Here is a 17803-nt window from a genome sequence, read left to right on the forward strand (position 1 = left end):
TGTATAATCTTACATGTTTACTCAGAATATGTTTCACTGGGTTCAATGTAGCTTACATCCAAGTAAATGTTCATAGCTTACAGCAGTAATTTCTGCACCCATTTGTTTTTGTCATAATTATCCGCTATCCCTACATAGGGTGTATGGCAGTACAGTAAGATGGAATGTCATGAACAAGAAGAACAGCAGAATATTCATTCACTACCATGTTGAGATTTCCAGCAGAAGGAACACTGCAAGACATCTGGGATTGATTTGGAACTTGAGTTGCTTGTTGCAAATAAAACAGGATGCATGGTATAGTGCTGCAGTTGAAAAGAAGTGATATGTGGAAGGGTTTTGCATCCTCTTCCAGCTCATCACCTCTTTCCTTCAAATTCCACTTTTCCCACACCACTTCACAACAGAAAAATATATATGGATTAAGGTTTCACACCTTAGCTCTCAAACTTACTACTTTATGTAAGTCCCTGTGAACACCTTTTATAGGGGAAGAGGTATTGCCCTACAAATGCACTGGAATGTAAAAAATGAAGCAATCCATGTCTTCTCAAAGTCTGAATGTTCACTGGCCTCACGCTGCAAAGATATGCCGTTTCTTGTTGCCTCATTAAAATCTATGAAACAGAGTTTCATATTCTCATTTTTCATTACTAGTATCATCATTAGTCACAATGGTGCTATGAAACAGAGCTACATGCACCACACCCCAAGTACCACTCCTGCATCAGAGGAGACCCTCATCTCCCACTATTTAACTCATCCTGTAGCAAGAAATAGGCATGGCTGACTCACAGGAAGATTCCTCTGACAATGCAGCAAGGCTTCGCTACTTCATAAGGCAAAACAGGAAAAGTGAGACATTTGGTGATCCCAAGCATTTACTTCATCCTTCCTATTTGGATTTGTGCTTAAAAGACTAAGAAAAACTGTAGATTCATGAAGGGTAAGTTGTTTAAGTACAATTTGTGATGTTGCACAACATCATTACTGATCACGGGCTGTATCTGCATGCAAATCATTCTTAGCTTTCAATTTCACACATTGTGGAGCTCGAGCAAACATGAGAAAACTGACAGGTTTTTTATCATTGATTTCTGTGGTTTTTGGAAAGGAAAATATTGGGTTCTGTTAAATGTATTGTTTCAGTGTTTGGGAGAGTGGGGGGCATGTGATGGCATATGTGATGGAGTGGTCAGGGAGTGTGTGGTTGCAGGAGGTAGGTGCCCATGGGCCTCCAAAGTTGGCAACCTTCCCTTATCTAACCACTGCACGACACTTTCATATGCATACCTAAAGGGATAGGCATAGCATATGAAATCCACTAGGGGACTCTCCCCAGTAAACAATGAATTAACAGCACTTTTACTGTGTGTTCACTGTATTAAATACTGTATTTTTTCATGTATAAGACAACTTTTTTTCTTAAAATTTTTAATGATAAATTGGGTTAATATGGTACGTATAGGTGTCATGATATACACGGGGAAATATGGTAGTTGGATTGTTAATTCAAAACACAGAAGGTGTTTATAGAAAAACACAGTGCCAGCATTTATTATACTTATCATATACTTTATACAGTGTATACATATTCACAGACTTAAATATTATGTATATATAATCTTGATTATACTAAGAGATGTGAATAAAAATAAATCAAATTAGAATTTATTCCAATCCACAATTTAGAATGATGTTTGCTTTTCAACAACAGCAGATATATAGGCTAAAGTGCATTTGTGGTGATCCAGACCACCACCTACTACCTTGATGAACCTTGGTGTTTCCCCCACACATCACCAACACACTTTGGAGATCAGTTGTTTTAGTTCAGTTAACCCTGTGCATGCAACATTTTGTTTTGATTATATATATAAAATCATTACAATAAACTTCACTGACTTAAAGACTTTAGTTCTTTCAAGAGGAGATGTGGAGATCCTGTGGCCCTCCAAATGTTGCTAGATAAACTGTATTCAGCCCCAGCATGGCCAGTGGCCAGGAAAGTTCTTTCACTCATAACTGAGCTGAGCAACTATATGGTCAAGCTGAGACAATATTCTTCCTGATCTTGACCCTACATATTGGGGCGGCAGTGGGGGTACTCCTTTCTACTTCACCTAACTGGTGTGCTCTGACAACACTAAATATCCATATATGGGTCAAAGTAATATGTGCATGACTACAAGAAGTCCAAATATAGTTCAATATGCATTATGTCAGTAGCAAGATCCGACTAACAATTCAGTAGTCAATCATCTGATAAGCAAATAGCTAGTTTAAAATATAGTCACACATGGATGTCCAAAGCAGTTTGGAGGCAGAGCACAGCAATCTTGTTCCCCATAAGGGATATTCCGGGTATAAACACACCCAATATATCCTTACACAATTTTAAGCAAGGGAATTGCCTGCATGCATTTTTTCCCAATCAAGAGGCAGTATTTCAAGCAGTACACAATTCTTTGGGTGGGCAGGATTCATGTTGGGTAAGTCTATTATGATCCTATTTGGAAAAATTATCCCATTTTACTATTAGAAACCACTTTATTCCAATGTAGGTGAAAAGTACAACCTAGAGTGTCTGGGATTTTTTATTCCCTGTAAAAAAAAAATGGTGTTGGCCACAAGAAAATTCCAAAATCCATATTAGGTCAACCAAAATATCACAATATAGTGAGCAAGCTTCCAAGTTCTCCAGAACCTTGTTGGCTAGCTGGTAATAGAGACTATTATAGTTAAGCAGTATATAAATGAATATATAAATAACAGAGCAATGCAGGGGGAAAAGAAAATATTTTCAGCTGATATTGAAACCATACATGTAGTCATAATCTTAAAACTATGATTTCCATCTTAAGACTGTGGCCATATAACGGTTTTCCTGCCTTCAACATCAACCAAAAAAATAATAAAAATCATTCCACCAACCCACATTATTCGTAGTTCACTGTAATAGGTAAACAGATATCCAGAGTTTTGTCTCTGAACAAACATCCAGGAGTTAAGCTCTTTTCACATGGCCCCTCTAATTGGAATTGACAAGGACTTTCATAATCTAAGTTCAGAGCATTAGGGAGGTGGATTTGTCCTCTAAGTAAAAGTCTCATTGGCCACCTAGACTACCAATATCAAAAATGAAGATTTCTTGTCTACTGGACAAAATGGCATGCTGTCTTAAGAAAGAAGCTTGTTTATCTAGCCACAAGCTCCCACAAGTAAGTGAGACTTTATCCCCAATCCTTGCCTTCTTAGAAACATATTTATTTATTTACTTCATGTGCCACCCTTTCTTCACAAGGAACCCAGGGTGGCTAACAATATAAAACTGCATAAAGCACTTACAGCACAAAATAAAACCAACCAAGAACAAAATAACACAATGGGGAATTCAATATAGTGCTATTGCAATTGTTCTGTCAATGCAAGTTTTTCAGCTTGCCAGATGGAAGGATCAACCCTCTCCCAGCCCCATCCTGAGCCAATATCCAGCATGCAGGAGAAGACTGGGGAGAAACCCAGTTGCACTAACATAACTTCTTGACTATAACAGCCTATCTCTCCTGTTGATTATTGACAGCAGATGGAAGGATATTGGGCAAGATGTTCTATCAGGTACTTAGGCTGTAAGTTGTTTAGGGCTTTATATACCAGTAACAAAACCTTGAATCAGGCCCAGTAACTGAGAGGCAGCCAGGGCAGTACTTTAGGAATTGGAGTGACATGATTTTTCCTTGGTTCCCAAAAGCAACCGAGTTGCAATATTCTGTATTGGCTGCAGTTCCCCTTCTTCAAGGGTAGCACCATGTAGAATGTGTTACAGTAATCTCTCTGCAGGATGTTATCAGAGCATGGATTACTGAGCCCAAGCTTTTTTAATCCATGAACAGTTGGATGATCAGGAATTCAAATATGCTCTTTCTCAGAAACCCATTTAGTACAGCAAACTATGCACATGCTCTGTTCTCTGAGATTCTGTTGAATCAGGAAACGTACAACATATAGCTAAATTAGACTGATTTTACTGATTTTATTCCCTTTCCAACAAAATTATTTATATTTTGTCATTTGGCATCCTTGGTTTTAAAGGGCAATTCTTTGGAATTTCTCACTGGAATTTTCACCACATGTGTCTTAAGGATATTTCACAAGGTTTTATTAAGTTCTATATCCACTGGGCTTTGGGAACATAAATCTAGAGCTTCTCTCTTTACTTTTCCTGCAGCTGGACTAAAGAGAAAGATCCTGGGCAAAAAGCTTAGAAATTCTACAAGGAGCTGGGCAGACTAGGCTGCAACAGGAAGTTCACCAACGCTCTCTTTTTTAGGGGGGGGGGCGTGTACAAAAAGGAAAACCCTATACCATCGCTGTCATCCATCATGTTCACATAGAAGGTTTATTAGCTGACAGTTTTAAAGAACTGAACAAAGTAAATTTATTGGAAGAAAATGTCCATGCTCATCTTGGGTGCCCTCCAAGCAATGCACTACAATCACATGTGTCACAGCAAAGGACCTACTCATAACCAAAACTAGCTATAATGCCGTTTGAATCTACTTTCTTTGATCAAAATATGCAAATTTAGGACTTCAAAACTAGACTTCCCCAGCTCTATTTTCACCTCTTAGGAACTTTTTAGCATTAGTCTATCACTCTCTTATTTTTTATTAAAATAATATATAAATATAAATATGGGGCAGATAGCCCCGCAACAAAGACTAAGCACCTTCAGTAACCATGAGATGTTGACAAAATGGTTGTGGGAGGAGGGGGGAAGGAGAAGGCACTGGGATGGCTGTAATGGTGTATCCTGGAAGAAAGCACGGCTGTTGGGCACTCTGAATTGCCAGGTGGTGAGGATATACTGCAACCTTTATTGTAGGTTCCATTTACAGGGCTCTAGTGCTCAAGCCCACAAACACAGACTCCATATTTCAATGTTTCCCACATGATTGTGAATTTGAGGCCTTCTGTTCACAGAAATCATTGAGTTAACTGTGAAACATTGGGAAAGCCACCCACAGTTCTAGCCCTCAAAATCATTTTCTGGGTCATCAAGTGCTTGGTGCATTCTACATTACTCCCCAAATGTGACACTGGACATAAGGTAAATCCTTATTTAAGATTGCTCACAGTTGGATTCCTGCCAGCCCTCAAGCCTTCCCTGTAGCTGATTACCCTTCTAGTCAGCTGCACTCTGCAGTGTGACTGGACGGAGGAAAGAATTGTTTAAAAGATTGAATGTTACGGGAGGGGAGGGAGAGTACACAGGAAGACAGAATGTTCAGGATTTGTTTGTTAAAACAGTTGGTGGGTTTTGGACCAGGAGAAAGAGTTGAGAAGATTCTTAGGTTTGGAATAAGACTAGGAGAATAGATCTTCTGTTTTGAAAATTTCTGTGAAAAAATAAGAGTAAAAATAAACAGGCTCGGAGATTGAGATTTTCCATTCTCTCTGAAGGAAAAATTGTTAATGCTGCTATGTCTTACATGAAATTAATGTTTTAAGGATTTGATCAGTCACCCCAAAGTCAAGTATTCATGGCGAATAATACTTGACAAACTTGGTGGCAGTAGTGGAATATAAAAGGTAAAAACAAACCATTCAGATCATTTGGTGTTATTAAATCTGAGTCCATTCTATCTGAGCTTAAGAATGTTAAGAGCCCTGCTGGATAAGACGTGATGCCTATGTAGCCCAGCATCCTATTCTCAGAGTGGCCTACAGGAAACCTGGAAGCAGAAAAGGAATGCAAGAACACTCCCCATACAGTGGTACCTCGGGTTAAGAACTTAATTCGTTCCGGAGGTCCGTACTTAACCTAAAATTGTTCTTAACCTGAAGACCACTTTAGCTAATGGGGCCTCCTGCTGTTGTCGCACCACCGGAGCACGATTTCCGTTCTCAACCTGAAGCAAAGTTCTTAACCTGAAGCACTATTTCTGGGTTAGCGGAATCTGTAAACTGAAGCGTATGTAACCTGAAGTGTATGTAACCAGAGGTACCACTGTACTTGTGATTCCCAGCAAGTGGCCTTCAGAGATACCATTCAGAGGCATTCTGCCTCTAATACTGGAGATAGTCAATAGCCATCATAGCAAGTAGTCATTCATGTCCTTATCCTCCATGAAATTATCTAATCTCCCCTTTTAAAACAATCAAACTTGGAGGCAACCACTATGTCTTGTGATGGTGAATTCCATAGTTTGACTATGAGGAAGTATTTGCATTGAATGCTCCAGCATTTAGCTTCATGGGATGGCCCTGGGATCTAGTATTATGAGAGGGAGAAAAACTATCCACATTCTCAGCACCATGCATATTATACACATCTATTATTCCCTGGCCCCCCATCACCTTTTCTTTAAACAAAAAAGATACAAATATTGTAGTTTTTCCTCAAAGGGGGAGTTCTTCTATTCCCTTGATCATTTTGGTTGCCCTTTTCTAAAGCTTTTCCAGCTTTACAATATCCTTTTTGCGGTGAGGTTGAACTTATCTGAGAATATGGCAATGGGCAGCTGGGTTTCTAATTCTTAGTTTCAATATATATATTTAAAAAAGCATTTAAACTGCTTCCAAATCTGGACAGAATCTTAAAATTGTGCAAAAAAAATTGCTTGCATATTTACAGCATGGTGGAGCAATTTTTGTCTGCTCCATCTGATTGGTAATTTATCTATGGATGTCACACATTAAATCCAACAGACAGGAATGTCAGCTAGGTTTAAGGAAAATGTGCTCAGTGACTTTGAAAGTTCCCACTGGGGCATCAGATGCTTGACCGGCCAGCTCATTAAACGTGATAAAGATCTGAAGCTCCATGAGGGGAGAAATATGCAGAACTTGAAAAAAAAAATCCCCATAAAACATTCCAACTCTCATTGTTTAGACAAAGAAGAATGCTTTTTAAAAGCCATTTTGAGATACAGTTGGTGGGCTGATGACTCCCTAAAGTGCAGCTATTTATTACAATGGGGACTAGGTAATAAATTATGTCCCTTGCTTCAACTTAAAGACAGTGCTTTTTTATACAGGGATGGATATTTTCAAAGCAAGTACTCCTTTGGGAAGGGCACAAAAATATGTAGCAGTACAGCAATCAATGAATTATCGCAGAATTATTTCTCCCTTCCTTCAGTAAACCCCACTCTACTTGGCAAGAAAAACATTTCTGTAAGAGTGATTTGCCTCCTCTAACCAGATCAATTATTCTGTGTTTTTTTTCATAAACACTACACATAACACCTTTTCATAACACTTTGCATTACTGACCCTATTCCACACTCCATTTCATTATTCCAATCAAGCATATCAGTTCAGCGACTTTACTTCATTACTTGAACAATGAAGACAACTATGCATATGTAAACTACAATCTGTGTATACATAAACTACAAAATGGAAACAACCTCTAATTCAGCTAACTGTGTGGTGAATGCAGCAACTTGAATGGATAGTGTGTGAAACTCAGCCACCGTGTATAGTCACTGGACATTGTGGAGCATGTGCATGAATCAACAGTCATAAGAACACAGGAAGAGCTGGCTGGATCAAGCCAATGGCCCACCTAATTCAGCATCCTGTTTTCACAATGGCCACCCAGATGCCTGTGGGAAAGCAACAAGCAGGACGTGAGCACAAGAGAACCCTTCCCTCCTGAGGCTTCCAGCAACTGACATTCAAAGGCTTTACTGCATCCGACAGTGGAGGAAGAGCACAGCTATTGTGGCGAGTAGCCATTGGTAGACTTATTCTCCATTAATTTGTCCAATCCTCTTTTAAAACCATCCAGGGTGGTGGCCATCACTGCTTCCAATGGGAGCAAGTTCAATAATTTAACTATGCGCTATGTGAATAATTGGATACGGGTGGCGCTGTGGGGTAAACCAGAGAACCTAGGACTTGCCGATCAGAAGGTCGGCGGTTCAAATCCCTGCTCGTTTCCTGCTCCTGCCAACCTAGCAGTTCAAAAGCACGTCAAAGTGCAAGTAGATAAATAGGTACCGCTCCGGCGGGAAGGTAAACAGCGTTTCCATGCGCTGCTCTGGTTTGCCAGAAGCAGTTTAGTCATGCTGGCCACATGACCCGGAAGTTGTACGCCGGCTCCCTCGGCCAATAAAGCCACAACCCCAGAGTCGGCCACGACTGGACCTAATGGTCAGGGGTCCCTTTACCTTTACCTTATGCGAATAACTACTTTTTTTTTATCTGTCCTCAGTCTTCCAACATTCAGCTTCATTAGATGTCTATGCACTGCAGTTATGACAGAGGGAGAAAATAATTTCTCTGTCTACTTTCTTCACGTCATGCATAACTTTATAAACTTTTATCATTTTGCCTCTTATTTGCCTTTTTTCTGAACTAAAAAGTCCCAAACGCTGCAACCTTTCCTCATAGAGGAGTAGCTTCATCTCTTTGAACATCTTGGTTGACCTTTTCAGAACCTTTTCCAACTCTACAATATCCTTTTTGTGGTGCAGTGACCAGAAATATTTATAGAATTCCAAATACGGTCACCCCATAAGTTTCTGTAATTATGAAATAAAGGCTATGTTTATATACCGTCTTGATTTTCCTAATTCCAATTTATGTTCTATCTATCTTATTCCAGCATATTTACCCAGCACAAAATTGGTGACTTAGGAAAAAGAAAGTGTTAAGACAACAAGCTCAGTGAAGGACCACAGTGAAGCTACTTTAAAAACTGGTATTTTGTCCCTATGGAAAACCTAGAGACAACTAGGTTACAAAAGGATAGGAAGCCCACAGAGCATCAAACTAAAGATAAAAAACATTCATTCAAAACCCACTATTTTAAAGCAGAGTTACTATTAATAGGCTTTAATGCAAATCACCATAATGGCAGTAGGCTGTTTTTTACCTTGAATATCTTTTTCAGAGCACAAAAAGCAATGCTATCCCTTGCAGCGGCAATCAAAGCCTCACTTGGTTTTTCTCCAAGCCCTATCACCTGACTTGAAATGCTTATTCATGCATATTACTATCCTGGATAAATGTCAAGGTGTGTTTCATAGCTGTAATGCTTCTTATTTTAAGCTGCCAAAAGTGTATGCTTCCAAACTCACAATGATACTCTTCAAAGCTGATGAAATTTTGCTGGAGAAGTCTCTCTTTCCTCTGCAAACCAGCTACAGTTATAGTACCTGCCAAAGGACATCACATTTTTTCAATCCTGACTTCCCAATGTTTTGGTTTTCTGAATAACATAATTAATAAAAGGATTTCAAAACCTTATCTTGCAGTGTAGCATTTAGCAAGGAGTGAACTATCAGGCAAATCTTGCCCCCTATCACTACCATCTATAAACTACCACCACTAACCATCTCTCTACCAACTCCAATTCCCAGATTTTATTCCTTCTTTCTATCATGTACAGCAGGCTTCCTTAACCTCGGCCCTCCAGATGTTTTTGGCCTACGACTCCCATGATCCCTAGCTAGCTGGACCAGTAGTCAGGGATGATGGGAATTGTAGTCTCAAAACATCTGGAGGGCTGAGGTTGAGGAAGCCTGATTTACAGCATCTTCCAGGACTATGTGAAGAAGGAATCTGAAAAATGCACATTTTTCAGTGGGTTGTAGACTGTGGAGAAGTGACAAAGGGAATATATAGTGGTTGTAAGGCAGCTATTCCACATGTTCATGTTTTTGCTCTTTTAGCTCTTTTAGAAGAGAAAACTAAATAAGGCTACTTCCTATGCACTGATCGCCAAAAAGAAGACCAAACCTATCCATTCTTAAGGAAATCAGCCCTGAGTGCTCACTGGAAGGACAGATTCTGAAGCTGAGGCTCCAATACTTTGGCCACCTCATGAGAAGAGAAGACTCCCTGGAAAAGACCCTGATGCTGGGCAAGATGGAGGGCACAAGGAGAAGGGGATGACAGAGGACAAGATGGTTGGACAGTGTTCTCGAAGCTACCAGCATGAGTCTGACCAAACTGCGGGAGGCAGTGGAAGACAGAAGTGCCTGGAGTGCTCTGGTCCATGGGGTCACGAAGAGTCGGACATGACTAAACGACTAAACAACAGCAAAGCTCTGTGGCCCCATAATCAGCTCCAAAGGAATGGGGAACTATCCAAAGCAGTCTCCCACACCCAGCAGAAGTGGTGATAAATTTCACTGATAGCATGAGTGTAGAAGTAGAGATGCCCCACCTTTCCATATGGGATGGATGTTGGTTTTTCCTTAACAAGGAAACTTAACTTTATAGGTTTTTCAACAGCAGAAATTCTCTGAAATTGAGTTAAGTAAAAATAATAATGAAGTTCAAAATGTAAGGTAAGAGGGCTGAGGCAATTTGAGATTACCAAGTAAGGCATCATGAAAAATGAACTGCGAAATAAGTGCTATTTGGACTTTTGCTACAACTAAAGGTGATTCTAAATACAGCTGAACTGATGTTAAAGCTGAAAGCTAGGAACTACTGGTGCCAGGGGAAATGTGAATTCTTCAAGTGTATTTTCCTTATAGAAATTCCTGGACTTTTATTTCTTACTTTCCTGTGTTTTGAACAAATATTTCAGTATGTATTTATGTCCATTTTGCCTCATGTGCTTATTTTAATGATTTGTTTGGTACAGGGTTTCATATTATATAATCACAAAAGGAAGAAAACAACTGACCATTTTGTTTTACAGTATAAAAGGCAATGTATGCAGAGACTAATCTGTTCACCTCCTAGAAGTAGTCTCCTGCTACAAACTCTTGGATTTAGAAGTAAAAAATAATTAAAAAAATCTGGGTTTAATTTTCTCTCTCCCACAATTTCATTCCATAATTGTTCAGGGAAAACCTGAACAAGTTTACATTAAAAATAATTATAGGGAGAGATAGCTCCTTTTGTAAGATTTAACATGCACGCACACATACACAAACTCCTGAAAGGACCAATACTCCCTAAAGGAGACAACCAGTGAAGGCCAATGATACAAAAAAGTATTTTATCCAAGAAATTAACACCTTCCTGAATTAACAAACCAAAATAAGGTCCATCAAAGTAGAAATAGCCACCAGTTTCTAAAAGAAAGCTGCAACATTTTACCTATTTCTGTGTTAAAAGGTGGAAGTGAATAAATTGGCAGGAATTGGTTTAATTTCCAATTATTCAACAGTACTCCACATTATTATTTATCAAATTTCTTACTTGCCTTCAACAAAATAGATATATATACAGTCATACCTCGGGTTGAAGTTGCTTCAGGTTGAGCGCTTTTGGGTTGCGCTCTGCAGCGACCCGGAAGTAACGGAACACGTTACTTCCAGGTTTCGCTGCTCGCGCATGCGTAGACGGTCAAAATGATGTCACACGCATGCATGGAAGCGGCAAATCACGACCCGGGTTGCGTTCGCTTCAGGATGTGAACGGGATTCCGGAACGGATCCCATTCGTATCCAGAGGTACCACTGTATAGATATATAGATATAGATATAGATATAAATATAGATAATTTGTATATCGCCCTTCATCTGTAGATCCAAATATTTCTTGTATGGAGGTCCTTTCCTCAAAGACGGTAGATATAGCTGCTCCTTTAATGGAAAAAGCCAGAATACTCTGACAAAGGCAAATTTGTAAACCAAAGCAATGCATTTCTTTAATCATCTAGATTTAGATAGGAATGCTTGAGCAATGCAGGATGACAGGAAACAAACAGGCTGCAAAATTGTTCTTGTGGTTTAGGGTGCTTTCAGAAGGAATCCCATGCCATTAAAAAAAAACAGCAACAATAATACACTGGCAAACTCAGGTTGTGCAATTACAGTTGATTTGGAGATTTTTGCACAAAATAACCTTGCCTGCCTCACCAAAAAACCAGTCTTTTGTGGGGAAATCCACTGGAAAGTATATGATAATGCTTGCTTGAGACAACATCACAAAGAAATCAGAATAAATTGCTCAGTTAATAGCAAGTGCCATCTAACCTCCACACAAAAAACTCAGGATGAATTCTCAACAAACAGGTTTTCTAGAAGTAACCTTAGTGTGTGACTAATGAGGAATCTGAGAACTCAGAAAACATAAAAAAAAATGCAATTTCTTCTTCTTACAAGTTACCAGGTGAGCAAAGAAGTGATTTCAATGAGACAGTTCTTAAGGGGCTTGAAAGCACACTGTAAAAGAGTACGCTGCACAACACTCAGGCTACATGAGGAGGCATAATGACCTAGTGGAGGCAAAATCAAAAAGATGTGCCTCTATGGAATTTTTAAAAGTTAAGAGGTTGTGATTTTCTGTTCATCCAGTTATGCCTGAAGGTGAGAGGCTGGAGGTCAGATATATTTCTGGAGAAATATAAGACATTACACACTAAGACTGTAGTAGATTTCTTCCATTATATGCAGCAATCAAGAAAAGGCCTTCCATATACTGAAGTATATGAAGAGCATATAATTAAGGTCTTCTGTGATACAAGGAAAGTGAACATCAACTGAGGGCACCATTTCACTGCAAATCAACAAAGAATCAGCTGAAATAGTTGCATCTAAGGGTAAAGGAGTGGGCCTTGATAATGGTAGTCAGGGATCCTCAATCACAAAGACCACGTGGGGGGACAACGACTTGGTGAGGACTTTGTCCTCTTCTTGGTCCCTGAATGATTGTTCTGATAAGTAGTAGAGGTAGAAAGGGATACAGAACAACTATCAGCCTGCATGACTGTAATGCTACTTGCCTCCCTAATCTTTCTACCCATCTCTTTGCATTGCAGACAAAAATTAACATTCAGATCCATTACTTGACAGAAGATGGCCTGATTCATTGCCCACTCTATGTGGTCTATCTGCTGGTGCTGCTTGTCAAGTTGTACATCAAGCTATCCCTTCAGATGTCTTTCCAAGATGGATTTCAGCCTTTTTTCTGCCCACTGAAGATGTGTAACGCCTATTGGATAAGTTGTGGGAAGAGAGTGCCTCATTGTCAGCTCAGTGCTGTCTTCCCATGCTTATTCCTCAGTTGAGGGAAGAGTTGTAGCTTGGTGGCACATACTTCGCATGCAGAAGGTCCCAGGTTCAATTTCTGGTTATCTTTGGGTAGGATTGGGAAAGACTCCAACCTGAAACCCTACTGACTACAAGTCAGTGTAGTCAGTGCAGACTAGCATTGGAGTGGTGTGGCTAAAAAGGTGCCTCTGCTCTTAAGTGAATCTCTTAAAAGCAACCCAAGGGATTTTATTTTCCTATTTTAGTGCTAAGCACCAAAGCGATAAGACCAGAGACAAACCTCAGACCACTGCGAGACAGGTTAGTTTTACCCTACTAATGGGTGCTATAGTTGAGATTCCTGCATTGCAGGGGGTTGGACTAGATGACCCTCAGGGTCCCTTCCAACTCTGTAATTCTATGATTCTATCATTCTGACTGTTCTTTAACAGTAAAAGACAACATTTCTCCCCATCTGATGTTATCTCTGGTTTTGGCATGGTGGTGCTTAGATCAGAGATCTTTCTAACTGACCCACAACTAGACTAGATGAGTGTGTTTTGCCCAAAATTGCTTTGGAGACAAATAGAGATGCCTGGTGGGTCTAATATGGCTGAAAGGCTGAATATGGTTCCAGACTGCTGGAATAATCTAAGGTTGAAAACTTACCTAGAATTAAGATACATTGTGCAAAGTAGGACCTGTTTCCAAGCAAACATGCATGGGAATGTGCTGCATTCAGTTATTGGTTGAGCCCTAACATTTACCAAACTTTCAGAGTAGGAATAAGTCAAGCATTTACTGGACCTTAAATAAGATATGCTCAGTGATTTAGTTTCCTGTTTTATTTTATATGTGTGAAATGTTAACGGAACTGATTTTATTGTTGTGTAATGCCTTGCCGATCAGAAGGTCGGTGTTTCAAATCCCTGCGACGGGGTGAGCTCCCATTGGTCGGTCCCTGCTCCTGCCAACCTAGCAGTTCGAAAGCACATCAAAGTGCAAGTAGATAAATAGGTACCACTCCGGCGGGAAGGTAAATAGCGTTTCCGTGCACTGCTCTGGTTCGTCAGAAGCAGCTTAGTCATGCTGGCTACATGACCTGGAAGCTGTACGCCGGCTCCCTCGGCCAATAAAGCGAGAAGAGCGCCGCAACCCCAGAGTCGGTCACGACTGGAGCTAATGGTCAGGGGTCCCTTTACCTTTAATGCCTTGAGACGTGTTAATGGCAGTGCATATATTTTAGGTAAGTAAGTAAGTAAGTAAGTAAGTAAATGACTATAAGTATTCCTTTTCACCAGGGTCCCTAGCCACTTTTATCATTTTAATTTGTCACTCACTGTCATATTTTTCAGTGTGTCTATATTCTTCTTGGATTATGGCTATAAGTGGGGAGATGAAAACTTTAGAACTTGTAGTACTGTAGGACTGCTGGAAAGGCTAAACAGAGTTTGCGCTTTGGATGGATCAAGACTGCCCAATGGTATCACAATATTTCTGAGGTAAGATCTCAGTCTCATTCTATAAATTCTGGGCTTAGAACTCCCCATCTACAGGCTTGGTTTCTGTTTTTCCATAGATGAAAAGATACTAAGATATTCATGACTCGGTACAGATGGTGTGCACTCTTTTGCATTTTCTCCATGTCAATAGACACTTTGACCTGGCTTGCCTCCTATTAGAAATTAAAATTATTTTTCCTACTCTTTTTTCCCTCTCTCTCCCCATCTGTTCAGAGGGAAAAAAATAAGAGACACACAGAGGGCACTAAAATGTTCTGTGCTATTTTTATATGCTTTTCCACAATTCTGAAGTCACAGAAGCACAGCTGAAAAAAATCTTTCTTAGTCAATTAATAGAAAAAAACTAGTGTAGATTTTTAAAAAAATGAAAACAAAGCCAAAAAACCCCTACTGGAAATATTATGAAATATGACTCTCAATGAGACAGGAATGAAACATTCAAAGTAGCAGGCTTTTAGCTATGCAATGCCTTGTTAAAAGTATCAGGTGCTGCCTCCTAGGCCTAATCCAGCTACCCTTTCCCACCAGTTTTCAAGCACATCCTCAAATACCACAGGAGAATGGGAGGGAGACAGACATACAGAGAAATTAAGTAAGGTTTATGGTCTAGGTGGTTCCTGGATCTATTTGAATCCACAAACCAAGTGATGGATGTTGCCAGGTATGCTTTTGCCTGGCCTAGCCTGGTGCACCAGCTGTGCTCGTTTCTGTAAGAGACATATCTGGCTGTGGCAACACATGCTTTAATCACATCACAATTTGATTAATGAAATATGCTTGACAAGAGGCTGCCTTTTAAGATGCTTTGGAAACTGAAATTGATGCAGTTAGGTACTTTATCTGTGCCTTAATAACGTCACATGTTCCTGCTATAACAGGTTTCCTAAGTTCCAATGTGTTTCCAGTCCTAAATTGAAACTCTGGTTATGACCTTTAGAATCCTAATCAGGTTTCAGACTTGGATAGCTGAATAACTGCGTGGTTTTGTTTGTATTAGCCTCATTAAAACCATCAATGCATATTATTTTGCATATCCTGCCAATGGCTGAGGTGAATTTGGCCTAGAGAAATGGGGGCAAAACTTGGCTCTCACCACAATTCCAAGCCCACCCATTTGAAACTCAAATTTCTGGCTAGAAAACTGTCTTGGGAAGAAATTGCTAACAACTTAATCTTAAATTTGGTGAGTCACTAAAAATATTTTTAATAAGAAGCTAATTAAAGCAAACATTGCTCTTTGTTAGAGGCAGGATAAGTAAATCCAGTTTTATAGTAAATTATGAAAATTAAACACTTACTGAGCTGTATAAAAATGTTTAAACCTCACACTTTAGGCAAAGTTTGCTGGTTCAAGGTAATTATAGGAAAACAATACTCAGCTTAATTCTGCCAGTGCAGGCAGAACCTATAAATCAGGTGTTTGTGCGTTTTTTCTTCAGGTACCTCCACACTAGACATTTAGGGTTGTATTCAACAAAGTGCTAAGCAGATCATTCCATCAGTACAATAATCCCTCCTTACACAGCAGAATGGTCCACCACTCCTCCCACTGTGCACCTCCTAAATCTGTTTTGGGTTTCCCCCAACCTTGCAGACCAGATTGGGTGATAGCATGGGGGACGGAGAGTGGGGGAAATACCCTTGCACTAGCACAAAAATGCAGCTGAATACTGCCCTTGAGACGTGGGTGGCATTGTGATCTAAACCACAGAGCCTAGGGCTTGCCGATCAGAAGGTCGGCGGTTCGAATCCGCATGATAGGTCCCTGCTCCTGCCAACCTAGCAGTTCGAAGGCACGTCAAAGTGCAAGTAGATAAATAGGTACCGCTCCGGCGGGAAGGTAAACGGCGTTTCCGTGTGCTGCTCTGATTCGCCAGAAGCGGCTTAGTCATGCTGGCCACATGACCTGGAAAATGTACGCCAGCTCCCTTGGCCAGTAAAGCAAGATAAGCCCCAGAGTCATCCGTGACAGGACCTAACGGTCAGGGGTCCCTTTACCTTTATTGCCCTTAGTGTTAATTGTCATGGTTTCTACACTCATTTTTGAGGGGCATCCAAACAATGCCATTCAATCATTGTATTGTCCTGCACATACCCTAATATTCTTCCATCTTTTCTCAGACCACAAAAAGTCTCATTTCTTTTTCTAAAAAAAAAAAAAAAGTAGCATAGTACTAATCTTCTGTCTTTTAAAAAAGGTGGGCTTTCACATAGGCAGCGATGTATCAGGGAAGTGAAGATATCACAGCTCAATACCTTTGAGGTGGTTATCTTTTTCTCTATTTTCAGCTTTTTAAAAACTGAAAGTTTGCTACAGAATAAAAAAATACACCACTTATTATCCAGATTGCTAAAATAGTGGTAAACCGATAAGTTATTTTAAGAAAATAGTAATGCTGCATGCTCAACACTATTTTAGAAACTTGGTTAATAATGGTACTGACCAGAAAGGGTTATTTAAAAACCTTTTTAATATATACAATTAACATTATAACACTACAATACTCTTTCATTTAAAAAACGTAGGCAGAAAAATGTTTTAGTGCTAATTAATCAAGAGATCAAAATAATAAATAGTGATAAAATGGCAACCACCACAAAAATTATAGTGAATGCCTGCTGGACTTCAACTGGCTGTTCAGGTGAGCTGGACCTTCTCCTGTCCCACCAAAAAGCGGCTATGTCACACCCATTGCTGGGGATGGAACGTTACAGGATGAAAACATAGAAATAGTTGGATTTACACATATAAAACACACAATACTCCTAATGGCTTGGAAAGTCAGTTGCAATTCCACTTGTAGTGTACAACAAAAAATTAATGACTTCTTTTAACATGAGAGGAAAATAAGTTCATGTTTCCTATTTTCAAATTCCCTATAGACTTAGCATGGAACTAAGTATTGTTAGACTTAGTTGAGAAAACAATCATCCTTCTGGCCTGACCTATTGAGGTGGTAATGTTTGGGTTTTATGTGTGTTTATTTATTCTACAGATGATCCGTTATCATTTGTGGCTCAGTTAGAAATCCATTATTCATACATTGAGATAGATACTTACAAAGAAGGATCTTGGACGAGGTCTTTAAGGTTTATCCCACTACGATCCTCTGCAAGGTTCCTGAAGCAACTGTCACTCACTAAAAAAAGAGAAAGAGAAATACAAGAGATGAAAATATGTTACACATGTATAGTACCTTCAAATCAATTAAATGATGTTGGTCTTATGGTAAAATTTTACTAAAAGACTGCAGTATTTTACTATATTCTAAAGATTATTAATATGAAGCAATGCTGACTGAAAAAACACAATGTCAAAATCAGGATACTGAA

General features: G+C 39.5%; 1 protein-coding gene across 21 annotated transcripts in view; it reads right to left on the bottom strand.

The window, feature by feature from the left end:
* Positions 1 to 17803, bottom strand: part of GPHN (gephyrin) — a 234508-nt gene that overhangs the window by 182115 nt on the left and 34590 nt on the right. For all 21 annotated transcript variants that reach the window (XM_079951142.1, XM_079951123.1, XM_079951126.1 and 18 more), the window contains exon 2: positions 17532 to 17610. In XM_079951142.1, the coding sequence (XP_079807268.1) occupies positions 17532 to 17610 (79 nt within the window). The remainder of the gene's footprint in view (positions 1 to 17531; positions 17611 to 17803) is intronic.

Source organism: Podarcis cretensis (assembly GCF_951804945.1).
Source record: "Podarcis cretensis genome assembly, chromosome: 1".
Classification (NCBI taxonomy): Eukaryota; Metazoa; Chordata; class Lepidosauria; order Squamata; family Lacertidae; genus Podarcis; species Podarcis cretensis.